This window comes from Orbicella faveolata, unplaced genomic scaffold (assembly GCF_042242905.1).
Source record: "Orbicella faveolata isolate gen_17 unplaced genomic scaffold, um_ofav_v1 contig_1, whole genome shotgun sequence".
Lineage (NCBI taxonomy): Eukaryota > Metazoa > Cnidaria > Anthozoa > Scleractinia > Merulinidae > Orbicella > Orbicella faveolata.
In genome coordinates, this window is record NW_028301536.1 from 34,607,102 (window position 1) to 34,629,953 (window position 22,852).

The 22,852-nt window shown below is 40.7% G+C and overlaps 1 protein-coding gene across 2 annotated transcripts in view; it reads left to right on the plus strand.

Moving 5' to 3' along the window:
• Nucleotides 1-22,852, plus strand: part of LOC110047028 (ectopic P granules protein 5 homolog) — a 28,207-nt gene that overhangs the window by 347 nt on the left and 5,008 nt on the right. Inside the window, exons 2-33 of one of the 2 annotated variants that reach the window (XM_020752749.2) lie at nt 385-548; nt 1,650-1,799; nt 2,211-2,382; nt 2,487-2,652; nt 3,848-3,988; nt 4,526-4,646; nt 5,971-6,068; nt 6,194-6,296; nt 6,549-6,647; nt 7,718-7,855; nt 8,566-8,732; nt 9,362-9,577; nt 10,051-10,174; nt 10,549-10,699; nt 11,589-11,760; nt 12,121-12,211; nt 12,784-12,864; nt 13,734-13,876; nt 14,200-14,246; nt 14,455-14,576; nt 15,095-15,280; nt 16,166-16,297; nt 16,518-16,599; nt 16,794-16,915; nt 17,234-17,435; nt 17,870-17,945; nt 18,844-18,947; nt 19,746-19,915; nt 20,081-20,166; nt 20,765-20,861; nt 21,479-21,543; nt 22,523-22,612. In XM_020752749.2, coding sequence (XP_020608408.2) covers nt 423-548; nt 1,650-1,799; nt 2,211-2,382; nt 2,487-2,652; nt 3,848-3,988; nt 4,526-4,646; nt 5,971-6,068; nt 6,194-6,296; nt 6,549-6,647; nt 7,718-7,855; nt 8,566-8,732; nt 9,362-9,577; nt 10,051-10,174; nt 10,549-10,699; nt 11,589-11,760; nt 12,121-12,211; nt 12,784-12,864; nt 13,734-13,876; nt 14,200-14,246; nt 14,455-14,576; nt 15,095-15,280; nt 16,166-16,297; nt 16,518-16,599; nt 16,794-16,915; nt 17,234-17,435; nt 17,870-17,945; nt 18,844-18,947; nt 19,746-19,915; nt 20,081-20,166; nt 20,765-20,861; nt 21,479-21,543; nt 22,523-22,612 — 4,040 coding nt within the window. In that variant the 5' untranslated portion in view covers nt 385-422. Of the gene's footprint in view, nt 1-384; nt 549-1,649; nt 1,800-2,210; nt 2,383-2,486; nt 2,653-3,847; nt 3,989-4,525; nt 4,647-5,970; nt 6,069-6,193; nt 6,297-6,548; nt 6,648-7,717; nt 7,856-8,565; nt 8,733-9,361; nt 9,578-10,050; nt 10,175-10,548; nt 10,700-11,588; nt 11,761-12,120; nt 12,212-12,783; nt 12,865-13,733; nt 13,877-14,199; nt 14,247-14,454; nt 14,577-15,094; nt 15,281-16,165; nt 16,298-16,517; nt 16,600-16,793; nt 16,916-17,233; nt 17,436-17,869; nt 17,946-18,843; nt 18,948-19,745; nt 19,916-20,080; nt 20,167-20,764; nt 20,862-21,478; nt 21,544-22,522; nt 22,613-22,852 lie in introns of those variants that run through there. The other variant, XM_089273896.1, reaches the window with a different exon arrangement.

Consider the following 22,852-nt stretch of genomic DNA (forward strand, 5'->3'; position numbering starts at 1 on the left):
GCCTCGAACCAAGGACTGATGTCACCTTGGCAGTTTGTCAAATATCTTTTTTTTTGCTGGGAGAAAAGTTCTTACAAACAGACATGTGCCAGTAATTTCAAACAGATCTTTGATTAAATGCCTCACTCCAAGACAGATTAGCTGATACTTACTGTACACGTAGAGAAGATCCTTTACCACAGTCCTTTAGTCTGGGTCTTAACTGCTTGCTTTTCCCATAATTGTGTCTACATGATGTTAACTCTGCCCTTTGTCGATGCATGAACAGCCTCTCTTCATGTACATTCCCTTGCTTAAAGATTGGACATATTGCAGATGGTGAAATGGTGAATTGTTGTAGAATGTAAATGTGCATATGGTTTATTTTTTAATATTCTTTGTCAGGCTTGTGTTTACCTGTTCAGTGGCTTATCAATTCATCTATGGCATCCGACATACAAAAACATGGACTCATGATTTCCTGGCTGTTGAAGGCTGACTTGTCCTCTCCAGAACACCAGCTAGCTCGCTACATTATTTCCAACTTAAACTGGGGACATGTGGGAGAGGTATAGAAATCCATTAATTATTATCATGAAGTTCATGAATAAATGCTGTATTTGAACTTTGTTATTTGTACTGTAAGTCTTACTGTATGTATTTATTTAAATTAAGGTGCATGTTTTGTCACTCTACAGTTGTAGTAGATATTTTTCCTACCGACTGGCCCTCCCATCATGGTTGGGTGTGTTGGCATGTTGGACTGACAATTTTGCACCTATCTTGTGTGCTTCTGCAAGACCTGACTAAATTTTCTGTACTGTTTGTCTCTTCTTACAGTGTAGGGGCATAAATACATGTACATGTATGACAGGTGTAAGCAAATTGCCATTGGGGAAACTTGAAAAAAAATATTTGGTTGGGTTACCTGTGATGGGCTAACTCCTATCCCAGGCATCGATAATTCTGTTCAAAGTGGTGCTTGTAAATCAGCTCAAAATGACTTTTGATAAATTGCTAGATTCTCCATCCAAATTGCCTTGTATTTCCTTGTGAAACACAAGGAGAATTTGATGCTATGTTGACAGTCACTTTGGGCATAATTCTGTACACCCCTGGGGAGAGAAAAGATGTAAATTTTCTTATCAGTCCATGCAATATTATACACTAGAAAAAAGTGTCAACGGCAGTCTCCCAGTTGGCCATTAATTAAGTAATTCTGACTACACTCACAACAGACAGTAAATATGAAAAGTTTATTGAGGATTCGTCAGTCACCTATCAGATTTAATGTACCGTAATGTTTACCTCACAAATTTAACAAGTGGTTCTAAGAATTAGAACCTGTGCTACGCCAGATACGAAAAACAACTAAAAAACCACCCTTATATGTGGCCCAAAAATATGTGGAAACGTATTTCTCATCTAATGCAGCAGCACAAGACCCCGAGGAAAGGGTTTTCTACAATTGTGTACTTAAAAATCGAAACATAATCCTAAGACATAAAGTGGGCAAACAACGACTGACCGACCTAGAATGACTTAAATCTCCCGCCAAAACCAAGCATCCCGTGATGCACCGCGAGTCTCTCCAACATGCCGTCAGAATAATAATTTCCGACTAATTCGTCCCTCAATCGTCAGAAATTACCATTTCTTTTCCTTGTCAGCCTGGAGAGAGTGATAAGCTGTTCCTTCATCAGTGTTGGCACAGAGCATTAGCAGTCTCACTTGTTGAAGTATCAGCATTACGTTTACCAAACATGCCTGGAGGAATAGCACATGAAGCTTTTAAGGAAGACACTGGACTCCTTAGACAGGTGTGAATGCTACAGTGTGTCTTAAGAAAGTCATGGGCATCTTCTAAGGTTGCGGGAGACTTATATTTTACAAATCGAAATTAATGTAAATTTTACTGGGTATGAGATTTCAAAATCATAATATTTGGTATGTAGCCAGATCTATTATCAAACCAAGGTTAGATGGGTCTCTGCTCCTTGGTTAATGTAGTGCAATGTTATTACAGAAAGCTTACTAAACTGTCATTAATTTACAAAAATTTTGGTGTGCACTTGTCACCTAAGTTATGATTTCAAACTTAAACACAAACTATAAATGCACATCTGTCACAGGAATGTAATTTTAATAAATATATGTTTTGTCAGTCTTGTGATAACACCAATGACGGTCGACAGGATGAATTTATAAATTGGAAAGTAATCTTGTTTCAGGTAGCATTGATAGCGACGTCGTCTTACAATCGTATGATGCAGCCAAATTACGAGCAGCAGTTGTATGAGTGGGTGTGGGAGATGATGTTAACTCTCAGGCTTCACCTAGCTGATCTGCCCATGCCAGTCATGCAGTTCACACGGCAACTCCCAAATGAAGAGGAGTTAGAAGGTATGTGCAGTACGCCATGTGCTTGAAGGTTTGAAATGATAAACATGCAAGTTTTAATAGTGACTTAAAATCTACTTTTATTAATCTGATCTTTCTCTCCATAGCAAGTGGAGAAACACGCCCTGGTTTTGCCAGCTTAGTGAAGTCTCTGTCAAAGGAAACACTGGAACTCGCTAACGAGAATTCCCTTGCAAGCACGACCCATGCTATTAAGGCAGGTGGACAACTTGCATGTTATGCTGCCATAGCAATGACCACTATCGGTACAAGGTTAGTATATATATAGATCTCTTGTTTACTTTTCCTTCCTTTTCAATGAGGCATGTGCTGATATACGCATTTGCTGTCAGTAGAAAAACAGAGACATGTAAAGTTAGCATGAGCTTTTAATACCTTCACTACTACTGCCGATTACCAATTGCCCCATAACCTTAAGACTCTCAACTGGTGTAATCTTCGCTTGAGAGAGTTCACGTGTAGTCCTTGTACCAGTTGTGATGTCATCACCTTTCATACCAGAGGATGTTTTTGATAATCAGCAAGTAAACTAGAGCATACCTGAAAAGTGTGATAGAATGAATGACAGTAAACCTATGAATTTCTTTTCTCAAAATCAAACATTACATAAAAAAAACATTGATCGTCCCTATCATGGCCACTTTCCTTGATGTTTCATTGGAGACTTAACGAAAAAGGCCAACAAAACTGCAAAAGAAAGAGAGAGAAAAATAAACAAATAAACGGGAAAAAATAAAAAACCTTAATATAGCTTTTACTAACCCCAAAATGAGTTTTCTTTTTGCTTTTGTCCAAAGAAACCCCGGAAAGATCAGTGGCGGATCCAGACCTTGAGCTAAGGGGGAGGGGGGGGGGGGGAGGTTGCTTGCCCTGCCGGCTTTTGTTCCTTCTGCGATTTTTTTTACCCGAAATAAGGGGGGGGGGGGGATCCCTCCCCTAAATCCGCCACTGAAGATACATGTTTTTGCCTTAACATGAAAGGGCACGTTAGCTTTGCCACTTTCAAGTGATGTTTTTGGCCATTTGGTTGCAATCTGTTATGTACATGTAGTGTTAAATTGCGCTTTCTTGGAAAACATCTCAGGTGTCAGTGCGTTAACTGGCTGCTACTTGTAGCATTGAACCAGACACTGTAAGGGGGGAAGCCTATAGTTCAGCAGGTGCCACTCTGTAGCCACCCTGAAAAACATCTCATCGTATTCTGTCTAAACTTTTGTTTACGCTTCATTGATTTAGTTGCCTTGAGATATTAATAATAATAATTTATTGATTTATAGTGCGCTTTTTAACATACCAGGTGATCAAAAGCGCATTACAACAATAAATAACCTAAAAGATATTTAGAGACAAGGAAGAAAAATGAAACAAATTAAGGGTGCATGTACATGTACTGTGACTGTTATCTTCACTCAAGGTATAACGTAATTGTTTTGTATTGTCTTGACAGTCGTGACTTGTTCTTGGGTGTTGGTTTGGACCACTTAACAGTCATTGTGAATGAGAAATGTTTTGATGCTGCTCTGAGGATTGTGGCAAACGTGACACCAATATTTTTTGGTTGTCCAGATAAACTTACACAGGAAGCAAGGTAATGTTTACAATAAAGGCAAATTAATAACTCCTAACTTTTCTATCCAAGAAAATGTCTGGTGACTAAATTTTATTTGGAAGATATTTTATGAAACCTTAACAGAATGCATTTACAAGTGATCCCAATTATTGGTGGGATTTACATGCAGGAGTTTCATGTAAAACGTTTTTAGTAGCCTGCGGGCAGGCTCATGTTGGAGCACAAACGCGCGCGGCGTAGCCGCGAGCGCGAAGCCTCATCACCAGACTCCTTTCCGCCGGATCGCTTTGCTCTTCGCCGCTCGCGCGTGTAACTCAAAGGTGAGCCTGTTCACAGGCTACGTTTTCAGCAGGAGGGTAACTGGTTTTCACAGGCGGGCAAAACCTTTTGAACTGAACTTCCTTATAAGAAAAACCTTTCTGTACATGGTCAAACCAGACGGGCAAAATCAGCCTCGCAGCCTGTCAATCTGCCTCGTGCCTGGCCCTTAATGAAACCCCTGACATGGCACTTAATTTACATAGGTTAATGATAGTTTTAACTAATTCTACACAGGTTTGTGTCAGTGATCCATCGTTTAAGCCAGCTAGACAGTGATAATGCAGGTTATGCTGAGAAGCTTCTTCAAGCCTCCACGGTTGGACAGTACTGTAAGAGGCTGGTGGGAATCATGCAGGTACAGTGAACTCTGAGTCAGCAGAGGCCGGGTCTCTTTTTCACTCGAGCATGACTGGAAATAAACCTCAAGGAAGAAATCCTGGTGGCAAGAAGCGCTCCTTTCACGCGCGTCTGTCCCCCGGGATTTCTCGCGGGCACTCTTTTCTCAAGGTTTTTTTTTTTTTTTTTTCGCATCACGCACTACGGACTAAGCGAAATAAGGACTACTCGTAATCTACTTTTTCACATCTTGAAAGTTGTTGTCTGAGGCTGTTGTGAGCAACCTGATTAAAACTGAGCATGCGAAGAATTAATGTCTGAATAGCAGAAGCACTGATTTGGTGATTTTATACATTGAATCAATCTGTAAAATCGTGATTATATTTCTTGGAAAAACGTTTGTTGACTTAGCCGTTCAATCCTTCAACTAAAAACCTACGCTCGTCAGTTTAGTTTACAGTGTTATATTGATATTGTACAAACTGAAGTTTGGTTACATATTCCAGTTTTGATCTTTAGTATAGTTGGGACTTTGGCATGGTTAGGTTAACATGTATTAATGGGGTGTCTGGAAAACCCGAATAGCGAATAGCGAATAGTCGCGAATAGCGAATAGGGAATAGTCCCGAATAGTGCGAATAGTCTCGAATAGTGCGAATACTGGCGAACAGTCGCGAAAAGTGGCGAATAGTGACGAATAGTCGTCAATAGTCACCGCTTTAGATCTAATATCCAGCGTTAATTAATTATCCAAATAAGCAACAGAATTTCAGTGAATTTATTACTTTTTCTTCTCCGAACTCAGGCTCGGGCTGTCCATCGCCGACATTGAGAAAACATAAAACACAAGGATAACCTGATAAAAAAGACGTATTTACGCTTTTGCAGCGGTTAAAACAGAAGAAATTACGTTTAGCAAAACCTTTTGTCCTGATAAGCGTCTGTGCTTTTTAGCGGGAAAATCCCATCCTACGTTGCTGCGAGGTTGACTGCGAGATACTGGGTACCCTATTTGTTACTATTTGCCACTATTTGCCACTATTTGCCACTATTCGAGACTGTTCACCATTATTCGCACTATTCGAGACTATTCGCTCTATTCGTACTATTCGCTATTCGCTATTCGGGACCGTTCGCTGTTCGCGGTTCGCGACTATTCGCTATTCGCTATTCAGGTTTTCCAGACACCCGTATTAATGCTAGGCAGTCAAACTGCTGATATTTTTATTGAGGAAGGCTTAAATGCCATATGGCATGTCATCCAAACGAATGTGTAACAGGCATTACGGCATGCCTACCACATGTTTGTGCAAACAATTTCCAAGTCAATTTCTTTTCTGCAGAGCCATGTTCAGAAGTTTCAGGCCCCTGGTATGGTAGGATCAGTCAGTGTTGTGGAATTTTGGTTGCTAACTTTGTGTTCATTGCCGAATTGGTACAGGTCAGTACCAGCTGTGCTTATTACACACATACTTTCCTGCATTTCTTGGGTATATTGACTCAATTACCTGTTTGGCAGGTTGAAGTTTGAATGAACTGAATAACCTGTGTGTATTCTCTTTTCAGGGATGTTTGTGTGCAGTTTTTACTCGACAACCTAATCAAAATTGCAGTAAGAGTCGAGGGAAGCCTTTCAATGATACAGACTCACCTCATAGAAGCCTACCGGGTATGTAGAATACGTACATTGTAAACACAAGGTGGAATATATTGAGGAAGAAGTGTTTCATATCACATGTCGAAGAATTTGGTGAAGGTATAAAGATAACAACCCCAGTTGACAAGGTTCTTGAAAAAATATGGTTTTTGTCTACTTACATAGCAAGTATTTTTATACTCAGCAAAACATTCTTGTAATAATTGCTGAGTTTTGTGTAAATTGGTTCAGAAAGTTTTTTCCTTATTGTGTGCTTGTGTCAAGGTGCTACTCAAAGAAACTGGCAGTCAAGGTGTTCTTGCTTCTATTGTCTCTTGGGTGACTTCCAGCAGCAACGCTCCGCCTGTCCTGTGGGATATTAAGGTGAGATAACGTTACACATAAAAGGGATTCAGTGTTTCAGCCAGAAAATTTTACTTGAGGGCCAAAGTGGCCCCTGAACATCTTTTTTTGGGGCCAATTTTTTAGGAAAGGGGCCAATAAACTGAAAGCTACAGAGGGAAAAAATGCATCAGAGTACCAAGGAAAATAAAGCAGTTTATTAGGATCTATGATAAGATTTAATAGTAAGTGCTTTTTGAAGTGTTTCTACTCAATAAAGTTTCTTTTGAATCAGATACTAGCATGGAGGATCCGCACATTACAAGAGAACAATCCTTAGGCATACATGACCCAGTCAATGATCAAGGGTTTGCAATGCATTATAGGGCGATTTCAACCACGGTCAGCCATTTGGAAGTTTTCCGATGTGAGAAGAATCAATACCGCAAAGCAAAAGGACGGATTGAATTCTTTTCTTATGTTGAATGTTTTAGAAGCAAAGATCTTTCAATATGATTTTCTAGAAGGACATAATGTGTGACAAAATAACCGTTACTGATCGTCAACACAGAGAAATGTAGTCACCATTATGCCGTATTATGGCGACTAATCCAGAATTTTTGGTCGCTAAGGATGAAATGTTAGTTGCATTGGCGACCGTATCGATCACAATTTCGAGTCCTGGGATGGCTTTTGAAATATTATGCCTGTGTTAAGCCTGCAGTCTTGTAAAGCAAAAGGGCTAAATTGGCCCTTTTTCGTTTTTCTGGGGGCCATCTCTGATTGCAACGCGGGATTCCCGCAATGGCGCGCTCTGGCGGAAACACTGCGGGATTTCAAATTTATGGTTATTGACCCGGCAAATTCTTGGATTACCAGTCATTTAGTCATCTGGCAAAAGTATCTTTAACCAGACAATGTGCAGGACCAATGTCTTGACTTTGACTTTTATGCAGGATCCCCGAAGGGTGATGGTCCAGGTGACCACCTTCTACCCGGCAGATTTTATTTTCTTCAAGCTCTGCCCAGTACTCCCAGATGCTACACCATGTGAAGGGTTAATGTTACCTTAGGTGAATTTATGATACCTACATACTGTTGCTTGTTAACAGGCCAGCCCAGACTACAGTTACTATGCCTATTGTGTGCTGTGCATGGAAACTCAGATGGAAGAGAATTCTGGACTCTCTGTAGAAATGAACAAGAGATTGCTGAAGAAGCCTGATGCCACAGTCGACGCAGTGCTTAAGGTTAGATCAATACTACTTTTAAAAAGGAGCTACGTCACGCTTTGCGCATCTTCAAAAGTTTAACCTTAATTTTTAAAGTTCGTCGTTTGGAATCTTCGCCATCCTTGACCACCCTCGCCATCCTTGAACACCTTTCGTCCTTGATGAGTTGTCTCTTTGGTGTTTTTCGACCTTAGTAAACTACTATTCTCTGGTTTCCTTCAATTTAAAGGTAATGGCCAAAACAACTACAAAAAAAAAAACCCGACTGAGCCCCTGTAAGACTGATCAAGCTACACTAAGCAGTTCTCTGTACTTTTGTGTTATCTTCCTTTTAAGTTCCATTGTTAACAAAATTTTCTAGAATGTTATTGTCTTGCACTGAACAAAAGATTCTGTGTGACAGTAACATTGCTACCAGTAACGTTTGCGTTGTGGTTTAACCTTTTTGTTTTTGACAATTTGGAAACTTATTTTACCTTCTCTTTTTTGCTGATCTTAATTTGAAGTAAGGTAAAATGGAAATCAAACACTTTGTAATGTGTAAAATTCAATCAATAAGTTCTTTGAAATTGTTCCATATGTACATATTTTAGCGTTTTTAACCATATATTTGTGCATGAAATTTTATTCTTCCACCGAACTTGAAAATGACCGTTGAACGGTCGTTCGCGTATAGCATTAATTTTTAAAACAAAATCAATATGTAAAATGCGTTTTATTGATTACAGAAAGTAGTGAAGACTATGAAATTATCATGGACACCTCTTCTGTCCAGCCTCTCCATCTATCGTTGGGCCAATCAGGCCATGGTTACAGAAGTGGATCATCCCATGTTACCGCTGATCTGGCAACGCTTCTTTAGACTTTACCTGCAGAGGCCAGTCACACAACCTGGGTGAGTAGGGGGGTGAAATTTGCTTTTGGGTTAGAATGGGGGAAATAGTTGTTGGTAGTGCGTGTAAGGTGGGGTAAGGGGGCCGGGGGACTGTCGATGGTGGTAGAATAGCCAGTATCCCTATACACCCATGTGCTCCTGTAGAGAGATGTAGGTAGAGACATACTATGAAAGGAAAGTGTCTTGTGCAAGAACACAGAGAAGACTGTAAACGAATTGAGTCTCCCAGATAGCAACTATTAGGTCACAACAACTTCCTAGTAAGCAATAGGAAAATTAATGTGTGAAGTTGTGAGTTTCTAAAGAAACCAATTTGCTGTGTCGGCGGGTGAATGAAGCACTGAACTATCCATTAACTCGAAGCTAATAAAGATAAATGAATTACTTTGCTCTTATGGACAGCTAACATTCAAAACATCAGCTTTGCAAACTCGCTACAGCAGTCAACTTCAAATTAGTTCCAGGCGTTCGGTTACTAGAGAGTAACGAGAAAAGCGGGAAAAGAAAAACGTTTCTCTCGCCGATTTTTGTGCTGCTCGCCAACTAACTAAACGCGTGAAACAGGCTTAATTCAAGGTGATAGATAGCTGTGTAATTAGAAACATATCATCTGCCTTTTTTTGCTGAAGGCTTGCTCAGCGGGCTTGTGTGGGTTATCGTTTCTTTGAGAGCCAAGGTTACAGCTCAATGCTTAAGAAGATGAAGCAAAGACTGCAAGCAACAGCTGAACATCACCGCAATAGATCTGTGGAGACTGGGGCAGACCATGATGCAGTGATGGACATTGACCGTGAAATAAGCAAGCAGTTTGAGCACACAAGAGCTTTACATGAAAAACTCTCAGGGTATGTACAAGGTTGAGTTACAGCAATTTTGGGAACGGTTGGGACATTGTTCAGTGATCAGGGTGTATTGTTGTCGTTGCTCATTGTAGTCCTGCAGGGAAAACCTGTGACGAAAAGGGAATTAACGAAAAGAAGAAGTTTTCAGGGTTCATAGACTTCCACCAGAGTATTCTGTGTGGCGATTCATGTTGTATAACGTAATTTTTGGTGACCCTCACAGCTTGACATCGTCTTTCTTAAGTTTCCTCTCTGGGATTTGAAGATGTGGTTATCATCTTAAGAACACTACAAAGTAACTCTTTCTACTGATTGCAGTCCAACCTCTTATTTTGGGGATAAGCGGCGTCTTTGTGAATATCATAGAATAATCGTGTAGTTCAGCATTGTCATGACAGTGGCAGTGAAGTTTTGTTTAGGCTTATAATACATTCCTCGTGCTCTGTGTTGTAATGGAGGTTTGTTGCTCATTGCAGGTTTTATCAAACTCTTGTTCTGTGGCTGGATGAACCCAGGCTTCATGATCCCGATCTCTACTTGCCGTCATTACCGCCTCCTTATGATCCAGCCCGGCTGGAAACATTGCTCAAACCTGAACTGGTATGTGCCCACACAGACGTTAGCATTCCTTGAATGTTGGCATCCTGAATTGCTTAGTTGTCTGGGAGCTAGCTGGGACATGCACAAGCAAAAATATAATATGTTCAAGTGCATGGATTATGTACTTATATGAGACATCTGTGTTCAGCATTATATTACTTGTATCTCCATTTTAGCCCAAATGTATTGCACCATTCACCGTGGGAAAAATGTTTTTGATCTGACTGTGAACTTACATGTATCAGATTGTTGTTGATACAGTACAATCACACCTTGCTTACAGATTACCCCAGTTGTCTGTTTTATTAACGTTTGCTTCTAATTTGCAAGCTGAGGGTTGTTTACTCTCCTAAGTTGTGTAAACTTTGTCACAGGAACCGTGGAATGACTTGCTCTTCGTGAACAAGATTGATTTGGAAATAACCGAGTCTGTGCGCTGCTGGGTGAAGCATGCCCTGGGTCCACAGAAGAAGCCTGTTGAGGGTAAAGTAACTGGACAGTGGAATGACAGGAATTCAGAGACAGGTACACACACATCAATCTCAGATTTGGTCAAGTGATTCCTTCAGTTTACTGTTTGTCATAAAAAAGTTAAGTCTTTCAAACCTTAGCAGCTCATAAGCTCTGGCACTTAACCTCCCATTTCTGTTGCTTGAAGTGGCCAGGTGTTTGGCTATGAACCTTGGGTGGTTTGTTGTTATCCATTTATACACCTGGTTGGAGAGAGGCAGTGTGAGAGTAAAGTGTCTTGCACAAGAACACAACACAATGTCCCTGCCAGGGCCCGAATCAGGATCATTTGATATAAAGTCCACCACACTACCCGTCAGGGCGCCGCGTCGCGCGCTGACTGCTACCCATTTCATTTTAAAGTTAGTTCTAGGACATTTAATCTCAGATCGAGACAAAATAAAAAAAAAGCACCCGCATATAGTTGACTACTTTCCTTATTTTATCTCTTATGGATGCTGTAAAAAGGAAATATATCAGTTATTGATCAGGTTGAGTGTATCTCTGTCAGGTTTCAGTCAACAGGCCTAGCAGTATATACAATTTTAAAATACAAGTCTCAAAACGTAGCTTTCGAATGAAAGAAATGGCCCATTTCCGAGTTGACCGAAGTCTTTCTATGATCCTCTATCATAGCGAGGCCTTTTGCACAGTCAGTCATATGAAAATGAGTTTAATTTGCATTTGAACGAAATCTCATTTTCATATGAAAGGATGGACGCCAAGACTCGCTTGAAGAAATAGGCTTGATTTAATTCGAAAATGGCCTATTGGCCCTGATTGAGATACTTTAGGTTTGAATAAGCAACACTTCTAACTCTTGATGTAGTGAGTTGTTTGACATTTAGCGCACTGAAAACATAATTATAACGACATTTATAATAGTTTTTTTTTTCAATTTAAGCTGCCTCAAGGATCATCAGAAGAATGAAAACACATCCTGCCCCCCTACACCCTCCACCTGTAAAAAGATTAGAACCCATCCTACCCCTCATGACTGATGCATCACTAATGAACAAACAGAGGCTACTGAACATTGTTTATAGTCAGCTACAGGGAATAGTTAGTCATGCAAGGTTTGTGAACAATACTTGTCTATTCATCGTTTCATTTGATCGGCAAACTAGTATATGTAATCTATGAAAACAACAGTAGTTGGTTCTAGTTATTTGAATTTACGGACGTATTAGGGTTCAACTTTGTAGGCATACTTGAGGTTCTTATGGCAGACAGGTAGTAAAACGTTTTCCTTGTGTGCACCATCTACGATAAAGCTGAGGCAATTTCCGAAGAGAGCATTGCTGGTAATCCTGAAGGGCTTGAGAACCAGGCTTAGCAAACGCAGAGTATAGCTGCTGCAGAAGCTGTTTCGATCAGCATTCTATGTTTCGCATCTGTAAATAAACTGTTTTTATTGTTGTTGTTTTATTGTACAGAAAGTTTTGTGGTCTTGTTGGTCAGCACGTCTCCTTGGACATTGAATATATTGAGTTAATACCCAAAATGTACTCGAACGAGATGTCGCAGGTAATACCTTATATTTCATTTCGTTGTTAACAGATCTAAGTCGACAAATCTCTGATGTAATTCAGGCCTTTAAAAAGTGTATTCAAGACATGCTTCATCGGGTATTTTTTCTTACTGAAATAGAGTTAAGGTAAAAGCGAGGACAGAGGTCATGCACTTTTGAGGTGTCTATAAGAAAAAAATAACTAGCCAAGGAAAACTTTGTGTAAGTGTCGGTAAATTCAGCTTCAGCACTACGATGCTAATTGTGGACGTTGTACGTGAACAAACAAATACTGAAAATTTAATTTAAACGTGTTAAGAATCCTCAGTTGGAAGCGAGGTTATGTACAGAGCGTAGCCTAAGAGTTGAACTCCGGTCTACCAAGAGCAAAATTCAGCTGCTGGCAGGATGAAGGATTTAAACCGAGGAACTCCAGATTTCAAATCTAGTGCCCTGCACCACTCGGCCACGCTACTCTCAACATTTGTCAGAGGAGGTGTAGCAAGTTTTAGCATTTTCTCTGTGCAGAAATTCTTTATGATATTCATATTTCCTGCAAGTATGTGTGATATATTTTTCGTTGCTCTAGGTTGTAGTACAAGTACCTTGTCGCAATAAGGTGTTCAAGGAAGGAACTCAGTGTCGGGGACCCGCTACTCTCACCATCAAGGTAATGTCATCCACTAACCTGTAGGATTACTCTGAAATATCACTTAATGATTCCTTACATTTCTTTCCCATAAGTTTTGAGAATTTGGTGTCATAACAAGACGATTTATCTTCTAGTTGCACGTCATTCTGGTGCTTGTCTCCAGTTTCTGTAGCATTAAGCGAATTCACCCCCCCTCCCCCCACCCTCCCCAACCCAATGGGATGATAGTCCATCTCAGGGTTGTTCTCAGTATGAAATTCACCAGTAACCAGGGCAGAGAGAGGTTCAGGGAAATTAAATTGTCTTGCCCAAGAACACAGCTTGGGCTGGTTGATCTTAGTCCAGCGCGCAAATCATTAGGCCACCCTATCCACTATGAGATCATTGGAATCTTCGTGATTAGTATGCAGTAATTTAAGTTAGGGAGAAGAAAAGGCATCGTTCACTTGTGAGCATTGCTGTGCTAATCATTGTACGTTGAAAGCTATCAGCACATTGTTAGAAACGTTCTGTAAGGACTACTCAGCTGTTTAGTGAAAGTTAATTCTATCGGTGCTGATTACCTGTAAGTTAAAGTCTGCATACGAGCCAATTGGCCCATTAGGCCGGAGTTTATCCCGGTTTCTGTAGCATAAAGCGACTAGGAATATTTCTACTCCCCTTCCCCTTCCCCGCCTGCCTGCCCTGGATGGGATGCTAGTTCATCGCAGGGTTACCCCCCGAGCATTAAGTTTGCCGATACCCATTTATACACCTGGGTGGAGAGAGGCACCGTGAGGGTTAAGTGTCGTGCCCAAGAACACAGCATAGAGTCCCCGGCCAGGGCTCGGACCCAGACTGCTTGAACGGGAGTCGAGCGCACCAACGATGATTTTCTTTGTCAACAGTTCCTGGCTAAACGTCCCAACGAAGTTGTAATCCGAAAAATTGCTGATAATCGCCGTGAACAGGAACAAGTTGTACAGAACTTCATTCAGCCATGCCCTGCGCAATTGTGCGAGTCTGCCGCGTATATTGAAAGTATCATCACGTAAGTAGTAGTGATTGACATCTGTCACATGCATCATTTGGCCAACATACGCGTATGACCAACATTGCTTCAATATTTTCCGACACTGGTTTGATATTTCACCAACATCTACGCGTGACATGAAAACGTTGGTTTCCCAATGTTTGGTTGAAAGCGACTGATGTGTGTTCAATGTCTTTTGTGCAGTAATTTCTTGGAACTCCTTATCATTGTAGATTTAAATCTCGCAATAAACGTTTTCCTTCGTAAATCATTTCCCAGTTTACTTGATGACAAGGATCATCTTATTCACATATTAAGAAACCTCGTGATTTTTATTGCAGCTCTTTAGTGAACAAAGCAAAAGGTTCTTCAGAGAGGAGAGTGAAAGGTATTTGTAACTATCTGTTTGTCTAAAATAGGTGTCAGGGAGGGGGGGGTACAGTTGAATTTTTATTTAGATACAATAGTCTGGGATTAAAAACGAAGGTTGACACTGAATGGTCAAGAGGGAAGAAGGCACATACTGATTAGATTAAGGCGGGGAGCAGCATTCTCTACTGGTTGACATGTTATATTTTATCTTGCCCTGATTTCAGAAATTATCAGCGACATTGGCACAGCGTTGTTTTACCATGTTACCGGAGCAATGGACGATAATGTGATGAACTACCAACCGACTGTCCAGTTCTTTACGTCCTGTGTCGATATACTGGGAAAGGTTAGTACTGAGCCAAGTACAGTTATCTTATATTGAACCATTAACACTCAATGAAGTTGTGGGTTGCGTCAAGTTTTGTGCATCTTGAAACAGTTAGCCTAGCTTTTTCAAGATCGCCGTTTGTAATTCGTCGTAATCTACTACCACTATAAACAACAACATTTGAACATTTTTTTTTTTGAACAATCTTCCGCGTCCTTAACAGAGCCTCGTTCCATTTCAGTAATGTCTCTTGTTAACTAGCCAAGTCAACCGAGTTACTCGACTGTAGTTCATTATTTGCTGGCTCTAATTTTGTTTTCCTGGACCCAGATGTTCAAACTGTGGATAAAGCCATTTAACGATAACTCGTTATCCAGTGGATAAGTGTTGACTAACAAACTACGCTATCCAGTGGATAGTGTTAGTTATTTCTCTGTTGGGTAGCGTTATCCATCCTTTGAATAACTAGGCCCGGGCGTTTAAAATGAACCATCCCAAACAGTTTCTATCACACTGCCTAAAATTTTGTTTTTCAGGAGTTTATAATGAACAACTCCAGCCAAACAGAACAGCTGTTGTCTGCCATCTTGGAGCACTCTTCAGTGTCAATGCAGTTGGTTACCTTTTTCAGTCCCAATGATAACTCGGACTCGTTTACTACCATGTATCGCCGAATCCTGGAATCAACTGACGACGATCTTGTTTTCTCTCTGCTCACTAAGGTAAGCTTGTCTTCCTTGCCAGGTAAAAGGCTCTCTGTGGTTCATTGTTAGTTTCGTGTAAACCTCACACCAACGAATTGTACCTATTCATGAAAAGATCAAAGGTAGAGAGTTAATCCTTATTCTGCAGGTAATCCCGCTCAAGTTATTTGTAGACTTGCCGCTACCTCTTTCGTGGATGTTACAACGCGTGTTGTGTGGATGTTTTTTTTCAGGAGGATAAATATGGGTGTAAAGTCGCTCGGGCTTTTCACGTGCGTAAAATCAGCGTCCCAGTCCGCGAGCCAAGTGAGTCACTTGGCTCGTATACAGACTTAACCTTGTGTTTAACTAATCAGACCCATTGAGTATTCCTTGGCACCGTCCTGTCAAATCTACAACGGCAGGAGGAGGTGGGGGCCACTAACGTACCTCCATAAAAGTACCTTTAGGAAAGAAACACTTCCTTTAAGTATGCATCGCGCACAAGAGCAGCAGCCAAATATGGGCGTCACTGGGGTGTTGTTTGGGATCTAATTTACTCTTCCCCCTCCAGCCCAGGGTGATTGTGACTCGCTTATGCACTCTTCTTGAAGTGTTGTTAAGCATCGCCATTACGCTTCAGCCATGTTGATTGTTGTCACTGAGTAAGTTGCAGTAACAAATTACAAGAAAAATGTTGATGATAGTAGGTCTATATATATTTTATTCTGACACCTTAGTCTCTTTCTCGAGTTGAATTTCTAAGCATCGGTGTACGATAACCAAATTTGAGTCTTAAGCACTGTCATTTGAGTTTGAAGAAGGTTTATATCAAAGCTCCTGCTATCCTAAAGTTGTGTATTTTGTTGCTTGAATGGTATTTAAATGTCTGTTACATTGTCTCGTGTAATTATTTCCTTTTAGTTTGAGTTGCGAAAGTGGTTCTCATCACCAAACAGCAATCTTATGGAAAGATCGGCTTTGACGTCTGCCGTGTTTGAGGCACTCAACACTGTTGGTTATGAGCCTGCAAGTACCAAGAGAGCACTTCTAGATGTGAGTTCACGACTGAATGACCACCTGATCAACCGACTGACCAACCAACCTACTGAAAGACTAACTGGGGGATGTATTAATTGTTATTGCAGCTTGCTGAACTGTCTGTTTGACTGACTTATTGCTAACGTCTTATTTACATGTTTACTTTTTTAAGGATTGATTGATTGATTGACTAACTAACTGACCAAGTGATTGACTGATTTCATTTGATATTCAGGTCTACCTTCGCCACTTGTCTACTGTCTTGATGTACAATTTTCCCGAGCAGTACAGTGATGCACTGAGGTTATTGTGTGAAGGTGAGTAGAGCACGCTATCTTTTTTAAACTTTTAAACTTTTCAGAGGGCCGAAGTGACAAATATTCTTAGAAGTACATGAAGACTGTAACGCACGATTTTCATGAACGTTGCCATGGAAGCATAAGGATATGTCATAGTTGAACTCGCCTATTGGTCGAGACATTTAATTAGTTTTTTTTTTTTCTTTCCTCAGGTTCCAGTAAACGGACGCTTTGTCTTGATGTATGGAGCACGTTTATGTCCTGCATCGGCTGTGTGCCAACCACTGAAAATGAGCAAAAGACAGCATCAAAGGGAGTGCTCGGAGATGAACAGGTTAATATATTATATATATTTATATATATTGTCGATTAAGCTCATTGCTTACTATCCGTCTCAATGTCACTCAGTCTTATTCATCCTTGATTGTTGTTGTTAATGTGTAATTTGTTTTTAATTTTAATATTACGTTGAGGATTCCGTCGGTTAAAACGTAATTTTGTTAGTTCCAAAAGTGACTTCTTCAACAGGTTAACTTGTTCAAACTGCTGTCCATGTTGAAACATTGGATGCTATCCTTGTCCGTGCTTTAGTGTTTGTCAACGAACACTAAAATTTCTTGCTTTGCCCCAACTGATCTATCAAATGTATTAGGTGCTAGAAACTCTGGACTGGCTCACCAGGTACTTCAGTGGTCAGCGGGCTGAATTGGGAGGTCATGTGACTGGTGGCCTCTACACCATGTGGAGGCCGTACATCAAGCAGCTGTCTTTTGTCCTCGGTTTCATGTGTCAACAGATCGTCGTAAGAAGAGCTGCTGTGGTCTTTGCTAACAAGGGACAAGGACTAGACGCAGGTAAAGTTCGTTGGTTTAGACCCTTACGTACGAGGACCCATGTGTGCATTTGATCAATTTTACAGTATTTTATTGGCTTAATGCTTAGTTCACGGGCAGCTTAGGTATCAGGCAATGTATTTCACATCTTTAACTCCGAAATCAAGCAACTAAATCAAGTATTTTCAATTTTTTGAAAATAGTAATGTCATTCAGAAAGAATTACTACCTGTTACTAGGGAGAAATGATACTTCTTTACGTACAGTGTCCGATATCACCTTTAACACTTTATTAATCGTGTGTTGTCTCCAAGACATCTGGTGGAACTGCTTGACGTACTTGATGATTTTCTTAATTCTCATTACCTGTCTGCTTGTAGATGTATTGATACCATAAGGATAAATTGGATGTTGATCACAAGTCATCATTTTCCTGTACTTTATTGTCTCTTTAGTGTTAACAGAGCTTTGGACGCTAATCTGTCGAGTGTTTGATCCCTGGATTTGTTCTCAAGAATCTCCTATTCCAGGGTAAGATTTACATTGTGGATTATTTCATTGTTATTGGCTGAGGGCAGGTCAATTTATCGTTAATTTTTAATTTTGCACTGCAGTGCAAATTAACACCCGGGTGTTCGAAACTTTCTCAGTCATAAAATAAATGAGTAATCGTATGAAATTAGGATTTGCACCACTCGTGATATTTTAAAATTCTTTCAAATTGCACTCTATAAGTCTCGAGCAATTTGAGACAATTCTCAAACAACACTCGTAGTATAAATCCTTAATTCCACTCACCTATCCTAATTTTGCTGACGTAATGTGATTTTCAAAGTTAGTGGGCAATCAAATAAGTTGTCCAAAATGGCTAGAAAAAAATTCCTGGTCCGAAAAGGGACTTGTAACTGTGAACTCCGTGATGGTAATTCGATGTTTGGTCACTTGAGTGGTTTAAGAGTGAGTTTAGCTGTTGGCAAATTATCGCAAACTGCTTCGCTCGTCTTTGGACTCTGCTAAGAATGTCTCATTTCAGCGGCTTTCCCGCGTTAATGTAATATCATTATTTTTTATGATGGGCTAGTACCGCAGATATGTAGAGGCCTTCGTTATGATCTTAGCACTGTAACTATCATTGGAAAAGACATCAATACAAGCTGAAATGACATGTTCCTAAACATTGGTATAGACCGTTTTCGCTGACCTGGCCAGCAGCCATGCAAATCTGTTGGAACAAAAGAAAGTGTTTCTATAAGAAAAGAGTTCAACTCCGACGTGTTTAGTTTGGTACACCAACAACATGGTGGCCGTTTCATTGTTTCGGAACACCAATATGGCTGCCGTGACGTCTTGAGAAAACGATTAATTTTAAGCCTAACAGGATTGATGTACTCGAGTAAACTTGTTTGACCTGTTTGACTTGTTTTAACAGGAATGCTCCGGTAGCTCCTTGGAATGAGAGTGAAGTTCCTCAAGCCTCCGACATGATTGCCTTGTTCACTGACACATTGAACTGCCTACAGGCTCATTTAAATGGTAAGGGGTAAACTGGAAGCGTAGAGAAGAAACGGTAAATTGCAGGGGAGGGGGGTTCATCATTTTAAAAGGCTTGCATTGAAGGACGTACGAGAAAATATAATGTTTAAAGCTTGCGTAGGACAGTAATAGGTAGCGAGTATTTGTGATGCTGAGTAAGACGGACAGAATATTACTCTGCGCTCACATTCCTCCGTGGAAATTTCTTTTCCAGGTTATATCATACTTGCATTAAAGGTCGGCACACACGAGCAGACTATTCCCTGCGACTAGTCCCTGCAACTGACAAGTCCCATCGTGTGAACTAGCCATTTTTGCTTCACAATCTAGTCACAGGGACCAAAGTTTAGTCCCTTCGACTAGTCCCACGAATTCAAACTGGTTTGAATTTTTGGGACAAGTCTCTGCGACTTGTTTCTCAAAACGCTTCGTGTGAACTGTTCGTGAGACAAGTCCCTGCGACCAGTCCCTTCGTGTAAACTCTTCAGGGGACTAGTTGTAGGGACTGGTCCCCTCGTGTGTGCCGACTTTAAGTCCTCCATTTAAGCTATTTTAGCCTGACTTGGACTCTCCCCTCTCTCCCCTCGCTCCCCTCTTCGGAACTGCCTTTTTAAGCCATGACTTGTTCACAGTTTAGACAGTAGAGCAACAGAAGGCCTGCCATTCGTTCAAGGGTTCGTTTCCGAAGTAGTTCAGAAGCTGCTCTCGGCTTAGTCCAGCTCTTATACTTTCACCTGCACCACTCAAATCCAACTGTTGTATCGGTTCATTTTACTGTGTGATTTCATCTCTCGTTAGCTCCGTACAGCAGTACATCAATGATGAACATGTTCTGGAGTTTCTTCGTGTCGTCACTATCCAAGGAAGGAATACCTGATTACGTGTTGCGCGTGTATCGCTCCAAGTTCTTCCTCCTTCCCTGGCAAAGGTTTCTACCGACACTGCATAACATGGAACTCATGCAGGAGGTTTGTTAAAGCTTAGTTACAGACAGATTCTCCCTACTAGCTTCCATATATTTCGTACTCTACTATCTGGAGGAATTTGTGTAAACATCAAGACTGATTCATTCACCTTTTTGCAATCCAGTGATTTTAAACCTTCCATAATATTATTTGTTTTCTTTTCCTTAGCTGCATGGCGTGTGCAAGAACAGCTTTAGGTTCCTTGGTCTTGTATTTCCTCTAATGGACTGGAATAGAATCATTTCTGCTTACTGGTAAGTGAGTGTTGAATGCCGTCTTAATTTGGATCGCATCGTAAAAAACAGTTGCTAAAGAGTACAGCTACATTAATGCTTCACGCCACTTATTACTATTCTGCTCTTTGGTATCGTCACTACCGTGTTAGAACCATCAGCTCTTTGCGTCCCTTTGTTCCATTTGTAGATTGACTCTTCAAAATTAACTCTAAATTGAGATTAAATAGGGTACCGGTAGCTCATTGAGTAATTCAAAGTTCGACGCCATATATAAGTTCCCCTGAAATTTTGAAATTTTAGGTTTTCGGAAGGGGGCGAATTAGAGAAGACCTCGGGGGAAGCCCATCCGTGGAATGCGAGAAATAACAACAAACGCGACCGATATACAACTGCCTTGACTTTGCATGATTTTTTCTGAGCCGAACGTTCCCTTTTCACGCTCTCTACGCTTTTCGCATTTTTGGTCTCTTATTCGTGCATAAGCCCATTCTTTTAAGTACATTAAGTAGAGGCAATTAATGAATGAGAAAGACATTAACATTGAGGGAGATTGGCATTTGAAAGTGCTTTACAGACAGTGATTTGAATTCTGTCGTGTTTCAATTTTGTTCTTTAGTGAAGGTCAAACAGCCGAGGCAGTGGCCCGGCTCCATTCGTCCTTGTTTCATCTCCTTGTCATGTTTTCTAACGAGAAGAGCATCATGAATGTACAGGTAAGTGAAGCTGTCGGTTGTTCTTGGCTGAGCCCGCCCTTTATGAGGGTCGCCGTTTATGAGCGACATGCCATCGCCTGTGACGTCAGTTTCTCCACAAAAAAGGGGGTGGCTTGTTTCGGGGTTACTCGTGCTTGCAGCTGCATGCTCGCATGACAATTTTTAAACTACGGTCGAGTACTAGCATAGTGTTAAATTGGGTAAAAAGAACTGGGTTCAGGATTTGTGCTTCTAGGAATGTTTTTCAAAACGGGATTATCCCGACCTCAATCATTTCCGTTAACCATGATCACTCATTAAAGAACTCAAGCAATGTCGACACGGTGACCCCGAGACCAACGCCTAGTAAAAAAATGAATTAATATTTTACCTTCGAATTTCGCAGTTGTCTAGATCTCTCAGTTCAGTGCGCCTATTGGTCTCAAAACTTGCTCAAGCTAAACATGTAATTTGTAATTTGTAATTTGTCCTAGCTCTCCTCTGGAAGAATAGGACCGTCGTCGCTCACGTAACCTAAATAGCAGAACTAAGTCATTCCACGTTAAGCCACCCTTCCTGGTAAATATGTAACGGACTGGTTTATTTTCCTTTGCAATTATTTATTGTGCTGTTCACAGGGATCTAAGATGCCTGAATTACTTGACAGTGCACTGATATTTCCTTGGCATTACCTAGATGGCAGGTTTGTCTCGTCAGCAAAGCTAAGCTGATTAATTTAATTGTCCCATTAAATAGAGGCATTGGGTTTAACTGGGAAGAGACACAAGACATTTTATTGTGCCAACGCAGGTGTATCTCCACCAGTATTAATCGAAGATGTGAAACAATAGGTGGAAATCTGTCTAAAGCCTGGTTTTCATTACAACAAGCACAAGTAAAAGCAGGAAAAAAATATTTTGTGCTTGTACTTATGCTTATGTCAAGCGAGAACTCGCTGCTGTAAGCATAAATATAAACATCGTCTTCACTTTGTTTTATGGTATCACGGAGGTATGGAACCGAACATAAGGCAGCTATCCATTCTGCGCATGCCTACGTCCTTTGTATGCTTGTGTTGTGGGCGTTCTTACCATATGCTTGTGCTTATGTCATAAAGAAAACCAGGCTTAAGTTTGCTGGCGGTGACTAATTAACAATTAGACCCGTAGCCCGCAAGGGCTACGGGTCAATAGCCCACGAGGCGAAGCCGAATGGGCTATTGACCCGTGGCCCTTGTGGGCGAAGGGTCTAATTGTTTTAGTATCACCCAACTAGTCGGACAGAAAAGGCAATAATAAAGTTAGCAAATGCAAGTTGAAGAAATATTTATTTGGGAATAAAACGAAAGAAAGCGTCACGCTCGATTGCGCCAATTTCCCTCCTCGAGGACTATTACTAATAGTCCTCTAGTAGCGTAACCAATCAAAATGCAGGATTTGCATTAGTCCACTAGTTGGGTGATACTAAATTGTATTTTTCTCCATGGCTGACCGTCTACCAAATGTTGCTTATCTTCTGGGTTATCTTGTTACTAGAAAATTGAAAGTTGTGCTTCTCGACACTGCAACGATTCATCCCATTGTAAAGACTTAATAGGTGTACATAAAGGAAAACCGGAAGTACAGTATTTCACTGACATACTGGTACAGATATTTATCACTGACATTCTCTGATCTTTCTAGGTCTTTCGAGCTAGTCGTGTCCTGGCAAATAAATAACGGTGAAGTAGAGTTAGTGCTAGAGGCGAAATCGTCAATTTTGTACGCTTTGAGGTATGTATCCCGAACTGTAGAAGCTCTTTGTAGAGACTTACAGTTCTGGGCCAGTGTACTACATCGTCATTATTTTTTTCCATCGTTTAACCTGCCTCCCGCGAGAATTGGCCATTTCCGAGTTACCTTGCGCCTCCGTTTCAAAACGAGTCTTGGCGCAATACCTCTCATACTGAAATGAGTTTGATTTGCATGAAAGTGAACCTGTAGGAAAACACATTTCCATATGAATAGTTGCGC